The sequence below is a fragment of the Atractosteus spatula genome, chromosome 5 (genome assembly GCF_055471065.1).
Source record: "Atractosteus spatula isolate fAtrSpa1 chromosome 5, fAtrSpa1.hap1, whole genome shotgun sequence".
Taxonomy (NCBI): Eukaryota; Metazoa; Chordata; class Actinopteri; order Semionotiformes; family Lepisosteidae; genus Atractosteus; species Atractosteus spatula.
Window position 1 is genome coordinate 43,856,378 of NC_142710.1, and position 20,332 is coordinate 43,876,709.

General features: G+C 42.7%; 1 protein-coding gene across 1 annotated transcript in view; it reads right to left on the reverse strand.

Moving 5' to 3' along the window:
• LOC148835145 (uncharacterized) overlaps nt 1-20,332 on the reverse strand; it is an 83,648-nt gene that overhangs the window by 5,001 nt on the left and 58,315 nt on the right. The window contains exons 11-15 of the mRNA XM_088915346.1: nt 11,708-11,751; nt 6,568-6,758; nt 6,144-6,214; nt 4,007-4,164; nt 1,391-1,535 (exon numbers count right to left, since the gene is read on the reverse strand). Coding sequence (XP_088771472.1) covers nt 1,391-1,535; nt 4,007-4,164; nt 6,144-6,214; nt 6,568-6,758; nt 11,708-11,751 — 609 coding nt within the window. The remainder of the gene's footprint in view (nt 1-1,390; nt 1,536-4,006; nt 4,165-6,143; nt 6,215-6,567; nt 6,759-11,707; nt 11,752-20,332) is intronic.

Here is a 20,332-nt window from a genome sequence, read left to right on the forward strand (position 1 = left end):
GTGTTTGAAATAAGGGGCTGAAGCTGTACGAAACATGTGGCAATGATAAGAGTGTGAGATCAATATTTTTCTTTAATTGCACTGGTGTTCCGAATGCCTCAGACTATGTGTTCCTACATATTGAACACTTGTAACAAGCTAAAATTTTGAATAGGTTTGTTTTCATTGTGCCTTTTAACAAAGCAGCACCCCTTGAATGTCAATGTGCAGGCAGTGTGTCTTTCTTCACTCTGAGTATATACCATTTGGGTAGAGATGCAAAAGGCATTCGCCTGAGTGCTGGTTGATCCACGAGTTTGAGGCTCGGCAGGTCACTAGCCGACTGTGACCAGGATTCCCCAAGTAGCTGGGCACATTTGTCTTAGCATTGCCAATAGAAGGATGGGTTCTCTCAACACTCAGAGACACAGTGCCCCCCGTGTCCTTCCAGGTGCTTGCAGTCATGCAGTGCTATGGTGTCTCTCCTCCAATCAGTGCTGATCCTCCGGTACGAGGCCTCTGCTATGAGCCCTGTCCCGGGGAGGGTGGGACAGTGAGTCTGTACACAAGAACTGTTGTTGTCCTAGTGAATCCCAGACTGCCCAAAACAGAGGTTGCATTGAATGGAGGACTGCTGGAGCTCTTCATAACAGCTCTGAGGAGCAAGTCTATCTGCAAGCTGTGCAGCACCTTTCTGGGCTGTTGGGAGAACCTCCTTACAGCCCCCTCTGACACAGAAGCTGTTACTTTCTCTTCTAAGTCAAAATTCTAAGTAATTTTGAGCTGGATACATTTTTGAGCACTTTTTTAAACTTTGTTAGTATTAGTAAAATTAATAAAACTGCTTTAGTGCATGCCAGAAAACAAATGCAACTGAAAACAAATGTCAAGTAGTTGGTTTGGGTGAGATGCTGAATTTTATTGAAGCTGAAGGCAGATTGAAACCTGACCTTCAACCCAATTTGGCAATGACAAGCTACTTGATAGTGGCATTTGGGTTGCCAAAAGATTGTAATTGGCAGAAAGGTGAAAAAATTGTCTGAACCCTGGTCCGTGCCTGAGGAGCATCAGCTCCTGCCATTCATCTCACTGCACAATGAATCTTGCTATTGGCAGACTCCTACAGTCTACAGTAACACTGACCTAGTTTTCAGATGTCTTTTACAGAGCCCTGGCAACACTGTTTTTCTATTGGGAATGTTTTGTGAAGTCATTAACACATAAAAAAACAGCATGACCTGATGTCATGCAGAAAGGGCTGGTGAGCAATTTTAACTTCAGTAGAGCTACTGTACTGTATATAACAGTGTCATAAACATTATACATACTTGTATATATACTATACAAGATTGCACCAATGCATACAAACCAGATCAATTAATAAAATGTCATATAAACATGCCAGGGTCACCTGTGACAGCTTGGTGGCAGTGGCTGGCAGCAGCGGACGGCTGAACTTCTTCTGCGAGCCGATGGCTGCTGGGAAGGGGGGTGAGGAGAACATGGCTGCCACCGTGTTGATACGCGTGATCCAGGACTGCATCTGCTCTGCATTCCTGCAGGAGGAGGACACGGCACAAGAGACTGAATGGAAAGCAAATTCAAAAACATGCCAAAACACACCAAGCTGCTCTGGAATCAAATCCCAGGTGAGACAAAGCTGTTGTTCACTTTAGCAAGGCCCTTCACTCAGATTGTGCCAATAAAATACCCAGATGTGTAAATGTAAGGTGCTTTGCTTAAAAACATCAGTTATATCTGTAAATGTATACATGTAAATGTTAAAAGCACAGAATTAGGCAGCTTGGCCTTTTGAATTTTACAGGTCTGCCACTGGGAGTTAATATCATGAGCTCAGCAGGGCTGTTGCACATAAAAAGACTTGAATTTTAAAAGATTTAAACCATTTTATACAAACAATAATGGAGAATGTTGGAATGGGATCCTACCCTAGAGCTGATTGCACAACAGCACTAATACAGCCTTTTCTCTCCTGTAATGCTGAGTGTGTTGTCACTCAGCAGATGCTTTTCCAGAATCTGTAGAGAAGAGTGTAATCATATCATGGGGTCTTGGTTACAGACCCGCATGTTCTTGCTTATTAAATGTACTTTTTAATGCGCTGGAATGTTTCTGTATAAACATTCCAGTTTTTTGGAATTGAGTGAACAGCCCTTACCCCTACAAAATGCAATCCCACATCATGACAGTATAGGGATCATAGTGGATCGTGACCATGATGGAAATTTAATTAATTTTTACAGCAGTGTCTTTTTCAGGCAATATTCAACCCCATAAGACTGAATTTTAGTGGATAAGCGAATGATAGCACTTTCCATGAGCCAATGTAGTAATTTTATTTTCTCAGCTACGGATCCAGATTGTAGCAGTGCACTGTTTTTAAAAACAGTCCCAGTTATTGTTCTGCAGGTGTGGACCACTGTTCTGATGGATGAGAGATGTCCTGGGAAAAACTAAGGTTGCTGCTGGAAGGGGTGTTAGTGGGGCCAGCAGGGACTGCTGACCCTGCAGCCTTTAAGATAAGATCACTTTATAAACCATACTCAATTTCTTGCATTAGGAATTTGTCTTTTCACATACCCCAGCTTGCTCTCCATGAGACACAGAGGCACACAGATGGGGAGAGAGAAGCTTGGGGTCAGAGCACAGGGGCAGCCATTTATACAGCACCCCTGGAGCAGGTGGGGTTAAGGGCCTTGCTCAGTGGTCCAACAGAGTAGGATTCCTCCACCAGTTGTGGGATTTGAACTGGCATCCTTCCAGCCACAGGCGCAGATCCTTAGCCACAGAGCCACCACTCTGCCCCCAGGTTCTGTCTTTGTGGGTCCTAATGCCCCAGTATAGTGATGTCCTACGGATGAGATGTAAAACCAAGGTCCTGTCTCTCTGTGGTCATAAAAAAATCCCAGAGTGTTTCTCAAAAAGAGTGGAATGTTACCCCGGCATCAATTGGCCTTTACCAACCATGGCCTCGTAATAATCCCCACGTATGAACTGGCTTCATCACTCTGTTCTCCTCCCCACTAATAGCTGATGTGTGGTGAGCGTTCTGGTGCACTATAGCTGTTGTCGCATCATCCAGGTGGGGCTGCACTTTGGTGATAGTGGAGGGGATCCCCCTTACCTGTAAAGCACTTTGAGTGGAGTGTCCAGAAAAGTGCTATAGAAGTGTAAGCAATTATTATTATTATTATGAGGGACCTCCCAAAACCGGAAGATACCAAAAAGATACTACTGTAGGTATCTTCTGCTGAGTGCCCATTGCCTCTTCTTCTTTGCCTTCCTGTGAACATCAGGACTGCAGTTTCTCTCCTCCCACACACTCCTCCGCGGCTCTTCAAACCTCCTATTGTTTCACTCCTACTGACAATAATGTCTGTTGATAAACACCATCATCCCCAGCAGGTGGCACTCTTGCAGGCTCCTGATTAGTGATCTGTGTCCGACCCGTTTTTCTACACGCAGAAGCTATAATACCACCACAAAAATAACTACCAAATAGTATCAGGCACCAGTTGAACCTGGCTGTTAGTTCTTATTATCAAGTACCTCTGAGAGAAAGAGTCTTAATATTTTAAACACAAATCAGATACAACCATTCTAGGTGTCAACAGGACAGCCAAATAAAGTTGAGGCTGGAAAGCATGTAAGAGTACAACATGCTGGTAACTTCAGTTCAGGTGTTTCTGCTCCCCATCCTCACTGCATTGTTTCTCAGGACGATCTCTTAGTAAGAGAACCAATGGGGCTGTGTCTTTATCTTACAAAAGTTTTATGTCTTATTCATCTGCCTGTTTGAAAGATAACATCAGAACATGAGTTCATAGACTGTGTTTCTTTATTTCTTGAACTCAAACTTGAGCATATGTATATTTCTCAGCAGAAGTACAGGAACAAGTGTGAAGTACTGCCACAATTGCTTAACAGCCCTTGAGATTTCAGGGTAGCTGAAGAGCCACAATAGACTTCACCCAAACACGGGAACTTCCTGGGGCTGGGGACTCACTGTGCCTGGAAAAGGAAGACCCTCCAGTCAGCCGTGCGCAGGTAGAAGACATTGGGCCTCTTGCTGTAGTCAGCTGCTCTCATGGCCAGAGAGTGGTGGATGGACACGGCGTTCTTCAGGTCCTCATCGGACAGCTGCTTCTCTGGCCTGTACTCCCCCTGGACAACAAGAGAAAAAGGGGCAAGTACGATACAGTATGTCAACACAGAATTATAATCTAGTTTGAAAAAGAAAAAAAAGATTTTGGTTACTGGATTTGGTAACTGAAGTTTGCAGGAGGACATGTTTTGCACTGGAGAGAGCTGCTTTGAAAGTTGTTTGATAGGCAGTTTGAATCGCTATGAGCTGGTGGGCTACACACTAGAGGTCAGCAGAGCACCATTCTCTCAGAGAGTGATGGGCTAGTGGCTCACAGGCTAAAAAACTCACGTTTTTGTAAAGGAGTCCAATGTCAATTTTCCCCCAAAAAACTGAACTCTTTCAGTGATTATTTTAGCCTTGAAATTACCTTTAAAAATAGCAATAACTATAATGCAAGTAGACAGCTGCTCAACATTTTACAATCAATTTCTTTGTCTTCAAATGTCTTCAAAATACTCACTGCACTCACCACTTAAAGAATAATAGGATAACAGTTAGGCTCTTAAATTCCTACAAAAAACCTCTCTCAACAGTTACAGTACATTCGAAATAATGCAAAATTAAATAATAGCATAGATAATACTAATAATGTCACTCCAATAACTATATCAATCTCTTTTTTACAAGAAAAGAGCTGTTGTACATTACACAAAAGTAGTACAGTTTTTTTAGTAAATAAAACACAAGTAGCTACTTCTAAGCCAGCACGTCTGCACGACTACAAGCTTAAACTAATTTAGACATAGTAGAGGTGTCATTTGGATAACTTGTTGTATTGTCTACACTCGCCTGGCTGAGGAACCAATAACCTGACCATAAGGCCGAGGCAGATGGACCCCGGGGATGAGCCAGGGGGCTGCTGCAAGGGTAATAACGGAGTGATGATGCTCCACTGGGTCATTTCGGAACTGACATGTCTGGAATTGCGAGCGGACATGGGCGAGGATTGGTGATACTTCGTCTCAAACCTCCTTTTCAAACTCCAGAATATTGTGAACATGTCTAACATCACACGTGTCTTCACATTTCTCCAAGTCTGTTACAGAACAGTTACTGCAGTTGATTTCCTCTCGATTTTTTTCATTGGGCGAGTATGCTTTTTAATTAATACTGTATGTCTTATAATCTAACCAAACTCTATGTTCAGGAGGATCAGCCAGCCACAGGTGTTTAAAATGAAGAGCTGCCACTCTGTCCATTAGGAGGTAATCCTGAATCTTCCCTGGACAGAATGTAGAGTAAGTTGTACATACCGACCTATTTAAAAAGATTTATGTGCAGCTATTAATATCTTTTTTCACAATATTGATGAGGGGAGCAAATGGACCAGTGAGATCACATCGTTGTCAGTTCTACAGTATATTGTGAATTTTATTTCTTCATTCAGCCTTGTAACACAGTTAACAGTGATTGTTTTTTCAGATTTGGCTAACTGTATCCATCAGCTCACTGTCTTTTATATCATCCATCCACCCTGCATGAGCCCTTTATCCTGAAAGGGTTCCAATGAGGCAGAACCCAGCCCACCAGGCACAAAGCACGAGGCTGAACTGTAGCCAGGGTAGGACACCAGTCCATCGCCCATCCATGTAGTTACTCATACACACATACAGGTGGATAGCTGCGTCAGCATGCATATTCTGCAAAGGAACAAGTAATAGGTTTATTCCATGCTGAAAAGAGAAGAGAGAAAACACAACTTTTCGGCTGTGAAGCCTCTTCAGGTGTGAGGAGGCTTCACAGCTGTAACGTTGTGTTTTCTCTCTTCTTTCAGCATGGAACGCACATACAGGGTCCATTTACAGATGACCCTGGACAGCATGTTGTTGGGCAGTGGGAGGAAGTAGGCACACCTAGAGAAATCCGTTGTGGAAACCAACTTTCAATTTAATTTGACACAATTACAGAATGGGAGTTCAGACACAGAGTTGCAAAGGAACACAAACAGTTTAGAGATCAGTAAACCTCTAAAACTCATTCAGACAGGCCACTGTACCTTCTGTAAGTAGAGAATCAGCCCCTTCAGGACAGCATAGAACGTCTTCCAGCCTCTCTTTCCACGTGGAGCTGAGGACACCAGCACACACGGTCAGGGTGAGTAGCTGGTGATTACCTTTCTAGATAGACCTAATGATATGACCTAATGATAAAAGGTCTATGGTGTTGCTGAATGGTGGAGTGGGTGTGGGGTGTAGGGTATGGGTGAGGGTGAGAAGGGGGCAGGGCGCAGAATGGGTGAGGGTAAGGATGAGGGTGAGGATGAGAAATGTTGCCCCAGGTGTGAGGAGGGATGAGGCTGGGGGGTGTTGCTCCTGGGTGAGACATGTCATCCTAGGTATGAGGAGAGATGGGTATTTTGGGTGTCACCCAAGGGTGAGGAATGATGAGGGTGTGTTTAATTGCCAACAGAGGCAACGTACTTCTCTTGCCATCAGGGTCAGCATGAACTTTGCGCACCAGGAAGCCATTCTTGTAAACGAGTGCCCCTGGCTGCTGGGCCACACCCAGGAAGGGGTTCCCACAGCTGGGTACTCGCTTCATGGTGCGAGAGGAGGAGTCAGTGCGGCCGTCCGCCAACTCTGAGAATGACTTGCGCAGCTCCTCCTCGTCACTGTGGAGAGAGAACATCGTGACTCCTGTGTCTTACCTGTCTGATTACTACTCTATAAACATCAATATCATTACTTACTGAAATGTAAGTAATGATATTGCCTTCTTTAAAAAAAAATGTTAGACACTTTGCAGATTGGCATATTTATAAAACACTTAATAAAAAACAGAGAATATTTAGTAAAAGTGACACAAGATTTGAAAACAAAAGAGGAAGCACACCATTTAGTTGTCATCATTTAGTCTTTTAGAAGTGTATAAATAAAATTTTTGAGGGTCAATGCGGAGTAAGTTAAATTAAATAGCCCCTGATTAAATTATGAAATCAATGCAGCAATAAGTAAATCCAGAATTTAAAGGTTTCTTTGATGTTCTGGGTAGAATTCCCAAATCACAATCCCTTACCCTGCTGTGGTCCTACTTCCACAGGCCCATACCACAAGTAACTCTTGTCATAATGGACAACCACAGGGAAGGGACCTCAAAGAAGGTGTATTCCAGCATTCACATCATACACGTACTGTACATCACAGGATAACAGGAAAAGCGACACAAGAGAAAGTCATTCTGCCATCTTGTTTGTTTGACTTTCATTCTCATAAAATGCAAAGGAACAAGTTAAGTTTCATTCCATGCTGAAAAGGAACACAACATTTTCTTTCTTTTCTGCATAGAATAAACATTTACCTGTTCCTTTTGTAGCCTATGCATGTTAACGTAGTCACCTACTCATAAAATGTCTTCCAGCTGCTTTTGAAGGAGACCATAGCAGAGCTTGTACCTTTAACCACTTGGCTAGGGAATTTGTTCCAGACACCCTCACCTCTTTGCGTAAAGATGTGTTTTGTGTTTCCATACTAAATTAATTCTCTTTCAATTTTCAATTGTCACTCAATTGCTTGTTTTGCTGCTGAACCTGAAGGAGTCATCTAACCTTATCTAATCTGTACCACTTAGGAATTTACATGCTTGAGCTAGTTCTTGCTGTTCATTTAATTCTTTCCATGGATATAATACATTTTTGTAGTATAGTGACCAAAACTGAAAATATTTTAAATGAGGTCTTACTAGTGCATTATGAAGCTGGAATAACTTCCCTGGATTTCTATACCACACTTTTTCTATATACGCAACCATTACATTCTCTTTTTATTTTATTTCTGAATGCTTGATGAAGACATAGAATGTTCAGACTTTTCAGCTAACCTGATAAACAGCTCCGAGGAAGAAAGCAATCTGGCCCTTCCCATGAAGATGAGGGCTAGAGCCCAGCCACAGCCCAGCAGGGGAAGAAGGAGGCAGAGGAGTTTGTCAGGTCTGAAGGGACTGTCTTATCAAACCAAATGCAGTGACATTCTTTGTGGCTTGTCTGTATTAGAACTGTGCACTTACATCAGATCAGAGCCTTTTATCTTCTTGCTGTGTGATGTAACCCTGAGTGGAGACTGAGCTGTGCTTGCATAGTGTGGAGATTCTCTTTGGGAACTATTACTTTAATCTTATTAACTTTAGCTTTCTTCTGTAATTGTTAATTCATTTTGAGTGACACTTAACTATCTCAGATTTGTATTTTTAGAATTATTTGTTGTTTCCCTCCTTGGGGGATTTTTTCTCACTATTGAAAGAGGTATGGCTCTGTCATGGTGAGACTGGAGAGAGGCTCTGAATTGGGAGAACAGCTCAGCCATTTTTTAGCTTTGAAACTTCACAGCAACAGTCCCTTAGCAAATATTCCAACACTTAGACTGACACAAAGGATACTGCTGTCAGATCAGACACAGATGAAGTTCACATTTTGCTTTCTCTGTTGTGGATTATAAAGTTCAGACATTTCCTGTGATTAAAGAAATCAGAAAGGGTCCTAACTTTTCGTTGGTCTCCAAAAGAGGTGCCTGTACTAGGAATACTAAAATTCCTGTCAGAGCTAAAGGGAAAGGTTAGGCCATGACAAATGGTTAATTACACCCTCCTTCAACTTTACCTGAGGACCAAGACTTTCTAAAGACTCTTCATATTTAATTAATGTACAGTATGTCACGACTTAGATAAATTAATTTTGGAGGGACGTTACACATTATTTCAAGATTATTGAAAAACTATGAGAACCCTACACTTTACACAAGCTATTGCACAATATGTTTGACTTACTGTGAAGCCAAGCTGTGTGCCAAGGTGCTCTTATGTCAGCTGAAGGCCTACATGTACTGTATATGACCAAACAGGTTTATTAAAAGGCTAATATATAATGGTAATGTACCAGTTGTTCAGTGATGGTTAACAGGTATCAAGCGCTCTTCACTATTCTTGTGTATAGACTTTCCATTCCTCATCTTTCTTTTACTCTCTCCTTTTATCTGATATTTTCCTTTTGTCTTATCAGGGTATAAAATTAATTGATTTTATAAAAGTCCACATGACTATGACTGAATAACTTCAGTTATTTACTAGTTTAAATATGTTAGTAGTGAGATTTACTTCTCATTTTCCACTGTCAGAGCAAACCACTTGAATCTGACTTTTGAACAGGTAGATATGACCTGAACAGATGGACTCATTTCCCAGTTCTCTTTAGGTTTGTGTCGCCGTAATAAGAAATAAATGTATTTCCTCACTGGAATTTCCAGTTCTTAAGATATTGGGATTGATTGTGTTCTAAAATTTCCAAATTCATAAGGAAAGGGAAATGACTATGTGTTGAATGTGTGTGTAGGCATCGAGCAATGTGAAACATCTACAGGGGATGTAGTTCTACCAAATTTTAAATTTTATTGTAAAAGACATGGTAATGATAAGTAGTCAGAACTTTGATTTACTATCTTGTGTGAAGGACGGCACTGTCTGCAGTACAGGGTCACCATACCGGGGCACTGGTTTGGCAGCTTTGTTCCAAAAGTAAGAATGCTGTCTTACAGAAGTAACGTGGCTGTCTTTGTGCTAGGAGAACTGATTAGATCAGGTTACAGACAGTAACACTGCTATTTGTTTTAAAATGGTAAATCTCTGCACTGTTGTTTATTGTGTGCTTCTGTGCATTTTTTATGCTCTCCTGGGCATGCATTTATGAGTTTTTTTCCCCCTGACTTATTGCATATGTACATACAGTAGGCATATTTATTCAGAGCACCTACTGTAGTATGGTTCCTGTTCTGACTATGTTTTTGATTGTAGAGCGTGTGTGTAGGGAACGGTTTTACTGAGTGTGTTTAGTGTGACTTCAGTCTGCAGTCATAATTACAGGGAAAAGCAAGTGGGGAACTGTAGCTATGGCAACAAAACACGGCACGCTGGGGCCTTAATTAGCAGCTCTGCACATCACAGCATTGGGTCCAGAATAGAAACCCTAAAACATAGAAATACAAACGCCCAGATTCACACAATAACAACTACAAAATATCACTGACACACAAATCCCCCACACACCTACACAGTCACGTATCCTCTCACACAAGAGCCCAGGAACACTGTGTTCTTTGTGAGCTGCAGAGAGAGAATGGAGCCACAGCACTGAATTCAGTAACCCTGGGATCTGACATTGAGGGCATAGGCCTCCTATCTGCATCCTGACCCAGCTGAGTCCGGGGCTCAGAGCGCCTGGCCTCGTCATCCCGTCTTTATTCCCTATCCCTGCACTAGATCCCGTTCCGGTTTTTAACCTCGTCTTGTTTGTTGTGGATGGATCTACAAGATTTGAACCTTGGACTTTGCCCCGGATTTCCCCTTGGACTTGTTTGCTATGGCCATGCCCCCCGAGCACCAGTTCACCATCGTCATGCCATCCTGTTCGTCAACCTGCCCTGATCCTTGTCTCCTCCCCGTTGTCCTTTTCCACTTACTTCTAGATTATACCGTCTGCATGGGGTCCTGAACTATGCAGCGTAACAACACTGGTCACTGACAGAGCGACCTCAAAAATCAAAGACTGAGATAATACATCCAGCTTCAGCTCAGGGCTGAAGGGCAGTTGAAAATTATCACTTTATCTTCCAAAATACCCTTTTTTAGGTTAGTTGCCAAGCATACATTTTTGACAACACCAACCCTTATATCTTGGCAAATATCATAACTTGATTACGGATCTCAAGAAAAAAATATTATAATGCAATGCCTTTTTAGAGCTTTTCAGAAACATTAAAAAACAAAATCAGAATCAAAAGTAGCCTCATTCTGAGAACAATCTCAAGTAAAGACATCATGTCACCATTCGAAAATGATATTAAATCTGCAGTCTCTCTCTCTGCCTTGCTGTCTGTTCCTGCCATTTTAAAATAAGCAACCTTGAGCTGAAAACTAATGTCTTGGGTACATTGTAGGCATACAGTGCATTATACACTACTTTGTCTGTTCTCTTTAAGCAGATTTTTTTCTCCTCAACTGAGCTGCTGAAGAACTGTTCTAATAACCGGGCGCTTCAGCCTCTGTGACTAATCCCACCTGTCACACAGTGCAGTGATCGTGGGTGTGTAGGGCTGAGCTACTGGCCTTCACCCAGCTCTCTCTCACCACTGCACCAAGGTCTCTCCAACAGAGTTCTGCAGATTCAACCACTGTCTCCTACCATCCCTCCCACCTCATCAGGTGTAGCTGCCTGTCCTTGAAGCTATCGACAGGTTAGTCATACCTTGCCTAACTAGCAATGACTCCCCATAGAAAGGAGTGCCAAAATATTTTTGAGACATGGCTTAAGTAAGTATCTTAGAAAAACAAAACATTATAGACATTTTTAACAATCATTTTAAACTGGCACATTTTCCTTGTCCACCAGTACTAGCTCTATTTTATTCCTGTGCATCCTCATATCTAGGAAGGGCTGAGGGAACATTACTTAAACAGGACTACAATTCACAACTTTAATTTATGTTAAGTCTTTAGAAAGACAGGAAATAAAAAAAGAAAAGAAGCTCTCCAGTCACAAGCTAGCCCACAGGTAGAGATGAGGAGTAAGGCACTTACATGGTCCACTGCAGCTTTTCATTCTTGATGGAGTTGTACAGGGCCTACGAGAAAGAAAAACACAATAAGCCTGTGCACACTGACTCCAAGCACAGGGCTCCCCTGCTTGTCAGGGGACACACTACAGAGTGGCTTTATTTCCTTCTGGTTGTACCATTTTGGAACATCACACTTCAGGACATCTCATTGTCACATAGCTACAACAGTTATTGATATCAGGCTGTATGACATCTGGACGAACTGTAAAGGTGATGTAGAAAAGGAGTACAATAAATTTCAAGCACAGATAAAAAAGGATATTAGAAAAGCCAAGGGTGCCAGGAAAGGAATATTACAATGGAGGCTGAAATAAGTAATAAAACGTACTTAATAAAATCCTCTTTTAGTTGTACAGCAACAAAAGATCAATAAAGGGTAAAGTAAAATGCATCCAGAATAATAACGGAAAATTTAGACAATGAAAGGTGTGATGTACTAAACGAGTATTTCTGTCAGGTGTTTACTGAGGAAGAAGTCCACAACAGGCCTGAGACAGAGGAAGGACAGAGTTCTGTTTTGGACATTATCAGCACAGAAGACATACAGCTTCAGGTAGTAGAAGCACTCAAGATTAATACATCCCCTGGCCTGGTATCTTACCAACTGTACTGAAGGCAACAAAACATTTTTCAGAAACCATTGATGCAGCTCTTCCAACAGTTGCTCAAGACATAAACAGGGACTGGGGACTTACTGCAGTCTGACTTCAATTATAGTACATGTCAAGTTAGGGAAATAATCATTAGAACTAAATGAAACGATCACCTTTATGGAAATAATATAATTGCCAATAGTGAATTCTTAGTCTGGCTCTAAAAGAGGAAGGTCTTGCTTAATTAACTTGTTAGAGTTCATTGAACATCAAAAAGCAGTGCACAGAGGACATGACATGGTGTATTTAAATTTTCAGGAAGATTTTTAGTTAATTTCCCTAATAAAACATTAATTCTTAAGTTACAGGTGGTAGGTATTGGGAAATGAGTCTGTTTGGACTGAGAATTGGTTAATGGCTAGCAAGCAAGGACAGATAAGGAGTGAGTGCTCAAAATGGGTAATGCCATTAGCCAACTACCACATTGATCTGTATAAGGGCCTCGGCTCTTTCTAATTTATATCATATACATGGATATAGTATATATATAGTTTTAGTATAAAAACTAGGCATATTTGCAGATAATACCAAAATCCAAATGCTGCAGCAAGCAGCAAGCAGCAAGCAAAATTCAAAAAGCTAAATTAGATCAAATACAAGACTTTATTACTTTGCAGATTATCTTTAATGTAAATGCAAATTATTACATGCAGGTTAAAAAAAACAGACAAAATGGAAAGGATTTTCTGATATAAGTATTCAAAATCCTCAAAGGCACTGACAAAAAAATCACAGCCTAAAACACAAACCAGCAAATAGAAACTGAAACCAGGGTGAAGTGCAATGAAACCTGAGAAGAGAGACTTCTTTATACAAAGGGTGGTGGCAGTATGGAACAATTCATGTTGTTGAAACTGATACTGTAGCTTGAAATTTACAAGAAATGAATGGATGAAATTGCTGTTCAATTGGCTGATAACTACCAAATGGGCTCCTCTCCTTTGTAATATTTCATTATGTATTTCATTTTATGTATACTGTATACTGTATTTCATTCTATTTCACTTCCAGTGTCAGGTGTTGGCTTACATAAGCCTACAATAGCTGACACCAAGTAGGGATCAAACTGCTGCATGTGGAGAGAGACGCCAGTTCTTAGAGCTTGTTGTGCACAGATAGGAACCCTGTAGCTATCCTGCAGATTTCTACTGTGCTGAGACTTGTGCAAGGCAACATTAATATCAGAATACAAAAAAGGAGGAAGATCTACTTCAGGTGGAATTCAAAAGGAAGAAATATATCTGAACCACCAAAACAAAAGTATTAGTATTTAAAGCAGATTTGCTCTTGAGTTCAAAGCAGCTTTTCCAAGGAAAGGTACAAAATGACAGTTAGGTAAAGACCCTAAGTCTACAGTAAACTAAAGATGCACTATGACACACCACTGTTACTGGAGTCTGCTTTGGCAACTTTGGGTCATAAATATGGTGCCAGTCACACTCCTGTGGTGTCAACTGAGGGACTTGTGAAATTGAAATGTGATAATTCAACGCAGACAGGAATCCAGGATTACTTCAGTATTGTGAATTTAAAGTCTATATAAAAGAACTCCATTATTGATCCATTTCAGATTCTGGGAGCCACAGGCTCACTGCAGCAAATGTGTCACTATTTAAAATTGTATACTGTATTTCACATCTGTGTGACAATTTAGTACCACAGTAGTATGAAACATGAAATCTACAGCTTCAAAATACAAGAGCCTGGTAAAGCCAGGAATGTGTAAAAGTGCTGCACAATGGCAGTGAGCTTCCCTGATGTACCCAGTGTATCAGTCCTGAATGTTGTGAACTGAAAGATGAAATATAGAGCAACTCACGAAGTGAAGAGCCAAAAAGATGAGCGACTTTGAAGAATGGCCTGGTGTCAATTTCCCAGCAGGGACTTTGTTAATGATGATGTCTGTGAGGGGAAAATGGCAGTGTCTGGTCAAAGAGCTCAGAATGTGTCAGTGCTGCTTGTGATGCAATATGAAAGAGTGCGTCACTGATCCAAGGCAGCCTGAGTGTGAGTGTTTCTATAAACTACATACTCCTTCTCAACCACTTCTCCAGGGCAGTCCTGTCCAGTTTGTGCAGATCTCTCAGTACAGATGAAATGGGTATAGAATTTCCCATTACTGCAATGGTCACTAACTCTGCCACTTTGAGAGCACAGACCTTGACCTAAGCGCAACCCCTGGAAAACTGACTTCCCAAATGCCATGACAGGAATAGGAAGTTCTCATAAATGCTAAACATTTATCCCATTTCACCCTCTCATCTCATACCAGCTAAATGCTTCAAAGTGCAAGGAATTGCAGGATCACCAAGTTAGGGCAGCCTGTTGTCTCCTGAGACAGAAAAGCACAATAATAATTCACAAAGTTCAACTGCTACAGCTTCTCATCCCCTTTTAGGGAGAGTCATATTTTTTACAGATGCTCTCCTGCCAATGCCAGCTCCTAGTATATTGGGATATTGGGTAAATTCTGCACACAAATATAAGAAGAATTAAACAATCGGAAAGATGAAAGAGGGTGAGACTGTCAGAAGTACAGTAGTCTCCCCTTCCCCCACCTTGAATCCAAAGCCCTGAGTCTCTGCAGTTTCCTGAAAAGCATAAAAGAGCTGTTGGCTTTGTCTAATGAATGACCACTGTGGCAGAGACAGTCACACAGTACAATTAAATATATGATCTGCATGAAGTGAAAAGGGTTGCTGAAACAAATGACACTCTGCCTGTTCAGATTCAACTGCTCCCCATCCATTTAGAAACACTAAAACACTCAAAAAAACACTCAAAAAATTAGAATGGTGGTAAGAAAAATGTTTTTTTCCTTTTAAACACATGGCTATTAAGAACAAGCAACATTGGTACAGTCAAAATAAACTATTTAATCAATACTATCAGGTGATATTGTCATTTTTACCAAAGAAAGTACTATTATCTTTTTGAATGCTGTCCGTCCTACTGTATCTTTTTCTGATCCAAATCCACACAACCAGTCAACACTGGAGAGGGCCATGTTAAACAATATGCATTCGTTTCTGAATCAGGCCTGGCTGATGCACAAACCCAAGTTGTACTGCCACTCATGTGTTTGTGTCCTCTCCGTTTTATGCTTGATATTATGACATACACATATTATGCCAGGCTTGTGGCCACTAATTTTAATATTGCATCACTGCATTGTATACAATGGGCTTGGGAGGCCTACCTTCTTTTTGCGGGCCTGTGGGTGATTCTGGCCATCCTGTGCCTTGCCCAGCAGGTCAGGGAACACCAGGGGCTTGAGAGAGCGAGAGCGGGGGGTCCGGGGGTAGCGGAAGGGATCCATCACCCGGAAATCCCGGCCGTAGCGCACAGAGCAGAGGGAGCGGGAGCGCAGGCGCCCCGCAGAGTGCAGGCTATTCACCCCAATCATGGCTGCTGAAGCTCACAGACAGGGGTCTTCACACGAAGCAGCAGGGAGGCTGCAGAGCCAACAGAGTCCCGTAATCACCTATCAGTACTCAAGCCTGAAAATGCGTGAAATTCAAAGCTGAAATGTCCTTATTTTTGTTGTCCCCAAATCCTTGGTGCTCCAGAAAAATAAGGTCTTGCTGGTTTGAGTCTCATGGGATGACTTCAGAGTGCTTCAGTATGCTGGTAGAAATTGTTATGATGCAAATAAGAACACTTCCTCTTATGTAGTGGGAAGACAGCACTTGAAGAGGAGAGATTGGTTCTTTTAGGCACTGAGTTGGTGGTCTCAGTGGCAGAGCTCTTCGGCTTATTCCAGCTTGGACAAGCACCATTAAACACTCACAGTGATTCTAGATGGAGGAATGCATTTAGGGTCCCTGCCAAGAATTTTAGTACCTCAAGATTTTTAACATTACTATACAAGCCACTCTTTGGCACAAAGATCTCTTAGTACTACACTACATAAGCTTCTGTCTGGTGTTTCAGAGTGAAAAGGAAATAAGTGAATAAAGATGAGAGATCGCAGAGTGAGGCCCTGTTTTTGTCTGCAAGACAAAGGCTCTCACTAGCAAGTACGAAACTCTCCACCTGTAACACCACGCTGGCCAGTAACCTGGCCGGGTCACTGCCTGCTCTCTCGCTGTCCCTCTCTGCCAGTGGAGTGACTCACTCGCTCACACACCGCCTCCTCTCATGGCGTGGCTGCTGCACAGCCCTGCTCTTTGTTTCCCTGCATTCCGCATGGAACTGCTCAGACCCCAGAGCGCAAGACACGTCGAGACAGACAGAGCAAGAAGACAGACAGACAGCCAGCAACGCAGAAGAACAGGCCCACAGGTGTGTGTTGATGGAGATGGGCAGTCAGCTGTGCAGGTGGACCAGCAGGTTGGACAACATGGAAGGACAAACAGCAGACTTCCTCCCACTCAGATTCAATGAAATTCTGCTCAATATCCTGACATGCCTTCCAGAGCAAAAATGATAGTAACAACAGAAATGAAAACCTGGATGAATATGGATTATATCCTGTTGCTCTCTGTTCAAGATGGACACTCAGCCTTGCAGTGAAGAAATTGGCACCTCTTCCTTGGATGAAATGGGAATGTGCTTTTTTTGTGATTTCCCATCCAGATTTCTCAGTGCTTTCTCTTCGGAGAAAGAAACTATCTCCTTTTTCTTTCGTTCACGCCTTTGGACACATCATTGGTCGACGTCTTATTTTTCTTTTTTTTTTAAATGCTAGCCTCTTCTTTTTTTAATCTTTTTCCTCCGTGGTACAACAAAGCAAGAAGCGTAGCCTCGGTTGTCTCTGTCCTCTGCTGCCTATTTCTCTACCTCTGCTCAATAGCTGTGCTTTTTTTTCATGCTGCAGATGAAAAGTGTCTGAATCGCACTGAAAAAGAGACCTGATGGGGGCTGAGAGCTCTCTCTCACTCTCCCCTTCTCCCTCGCTCTCTCCATGCGTATCTCACCCCCCCGCTCTGTCTCCAAGCAGCGAATCACAACCCACCCCCACTCCCCATTGCCCCCCTCTCAATGCCAATTAGCATTCAGCTCTAGTCTCTTCACTGAGGCAGGAGAGAGGTGTATTGAAAGACAGGAAGATGCAGAGAAACAGGTATGATCTTCTAGTGAAAAGGAAGAGGGAGAAAAGAGAGGCTTTAGGAGAACAGTGGACAGAACAGAAAGAGGAGATGACATGGAAGAGGGAATGAATGAATTCAGGATACACTGTCAAATCCAAATTGTAGTTGTCGTGCTGCTTGCATAAGAAAATGTTTTCTTACATGATGAAAAAACATTGAAGCCACTTCATGGATAAATGGACTTTGATCTTTGAAAAACCAGAACATAACATGAAAGAAAGCCGGATCGCTGGCTGCTGGGTCTGGTAAGTTGAAACTGTTGCTGCCTGTACTTTAATTCAGATTGACTCTCAACTATATGGGAGAAATAACAATACAGATTGAAGCAGCTGGTGTTGGAGTGAACCAGGAGGAGAAGTGACCAAGTCTAAGCACATAGAGAGGGTAACCTGAAAGGGTCTGCAGCACTCTGTTTCGCTTGTGGAGGGGAGAAGACTGAGAGCAAAGGTCTGCTGACAGTTGCACGGCACAGATACTTCAGAGACTTTTTAGCATTCTCAGTCACATCTCTTTCGTCTTCTACATTTAATACAGAAAAATTGACTTTTTATGACAGTGGCACAGCTCACTCTGGTTACCTCCAGGTTGTCCTTCATCCACTTGTTTGTGAGTGAATGAGTCTGTATGTTTGCCCTGCCATGGACTTGTGTCCTGTGCAAGATATATCCTGTCTTGCACCTGCTGTCTGCTGGGTCAGACTCCGCCTTACTGCAAACCTGTATTGGACTAAATGGTTGTTGAAAATGGATGGAGGTCATTATACATTGAAAGTGGGACAGCGAAGATCACCGATTCGTCTCATTCAGCACCACAGACAAATCTGAAACAACTTTAACAATACTTCCATCCGTTTATATAGTGTCTTTCATTCAGCATCATCCCAAAGCACTTGACTGGTTGTAGGAGACTTCATTTTTCCCAAATGGGCTAACCTCTCTAACTAGACCCAACCTGCACCCTGCAGAAGCAGAAGCTACCAAGGGAAAACTCTCGAAGTCTCTGGCTAGACAGGTTATAAAAAATATTGACATTCAATCAGCATAGATGGTTTATGTTCTTATTACCTGCAACTATTAATAGAGCACATAGAGTACTGTATTGCGTTCCATCTGCGTAAATTTCGTATCATAAAAAACTTGTCACATCAGGACATGTCTCTTTGGAAAAGAAGCCTTGCAAAAGCTACAGTAGAGAATCTCCATCCCTCTCCTTCTCTATTGATACAACTCTGGAAAAGCACTCAAACTTCAAACCCTGCACAATGCTGATGTAAGCAATGAGCTCCTGACTTGTCTTACTTAAAATTGCCCTGGTTCTTTCAGTCTGCATGCTGTCACCATGCAGCCCCCTGTGGTGCAGAAACACAGCTCTGTCACAGCATCCTTCCTGTGCTCTGACACTCTGACAGTTCCCAATACACTAGCCCACCAGAGACAGCTGGTCAGTTTTGTTTCAAAAACACCAGACAAACACAGATCCACACAGACACAGAGCTAACACTGCCTCACAGAAACCAGACCAGACATGGGCCAACACTGCCTCAAGAACACCAGACTAACACGGCTTCACAAACACCAGACCAATACTGCCTCACACACATCAGGCCAGCACTGCCTCACAGACATCAGACAAACACTGCCTCACATTCAACATGCTAGCACTAATTCACAGACACAAGGTCAATACTGCATCACAGATACAAGGTCAAAACCGCCTCACAGACACCAGCATAGCACTGCCTCACAAACAAGAGACCAGCACTGCGTAACAGACACCAGGACAGCACTGCATCAGTTATATCAGACCAGTACTGCCTTACAGGTTCCAGGTTAGCACAGCCTGACAGACAAAAGGGCAAAACTGTCTCAGCGACACCAGACCAACACTGACTTACAAACATCTGGCCAACACTGCCTCACAGACACCAGACGAGCACTGCCTCACAGACACAAGGACTGCACTGCCTCTCTGACACCAGGCCAACACTGTCACACAGACATCAGACCAACATTGGCTAACAGACACTAGGCCAACAATACTTCAAGGACAACAGACCAAAACTGCTTGACAAACACCAGATCAGCACTGTCTCACAGAGACGAGGCCAGCACTGCCTCACACACATCATGCCAGCACTGTCTCACAGAAACAAGGCAAATACTGCCTCACATTTACCACGCAACAATTGCGTCACAGACATCAAACCAACACTGCCTCACAGACAGCAGGCCAACACTGTCTCACATTCTCCAGTCAAGCAATACCTCATAGACACAAGGGCAGTACTGCTTCACTGACATCAGGCCACAACTGCCTTACAGACATCAGACCAACACTGCCTCACAGATACTATGTCAAGATTGACTGAAAGACACTAGACCAGAACAGACCAGCACTGCCTCATACACACTAGGCCAACAATACCTCAAGAACACCAAACCAACACTACCTTACAAAACCCAGACCAACACTGTCTCAAGGACACGTGACCAAAACTGCCTAACAAAATACCAGGACAAAACTGTCTTACACACATAAGGCCAGCACTGCCTCACAGACACAAGTGCAGCACTGCCTCACACACATCAGACCAACACCTCACAGATGCCAGGCTAACAAAGACTCATAGATACAAGACCAACATTGCCTGACAGACACCCAGCCAATATTGCCTCACATACATCAGACCAACACTGCCTCACAGACACCAGACCAACACTGCCTCACAAACATCACACCAACACTGCCTCACAGACACGAGGCCAACACTGCCTCACAGACACCAGGCCAACACTGCCTCACAGACACCAGGACAGCACTACCTTACTGACACCAGGCCAC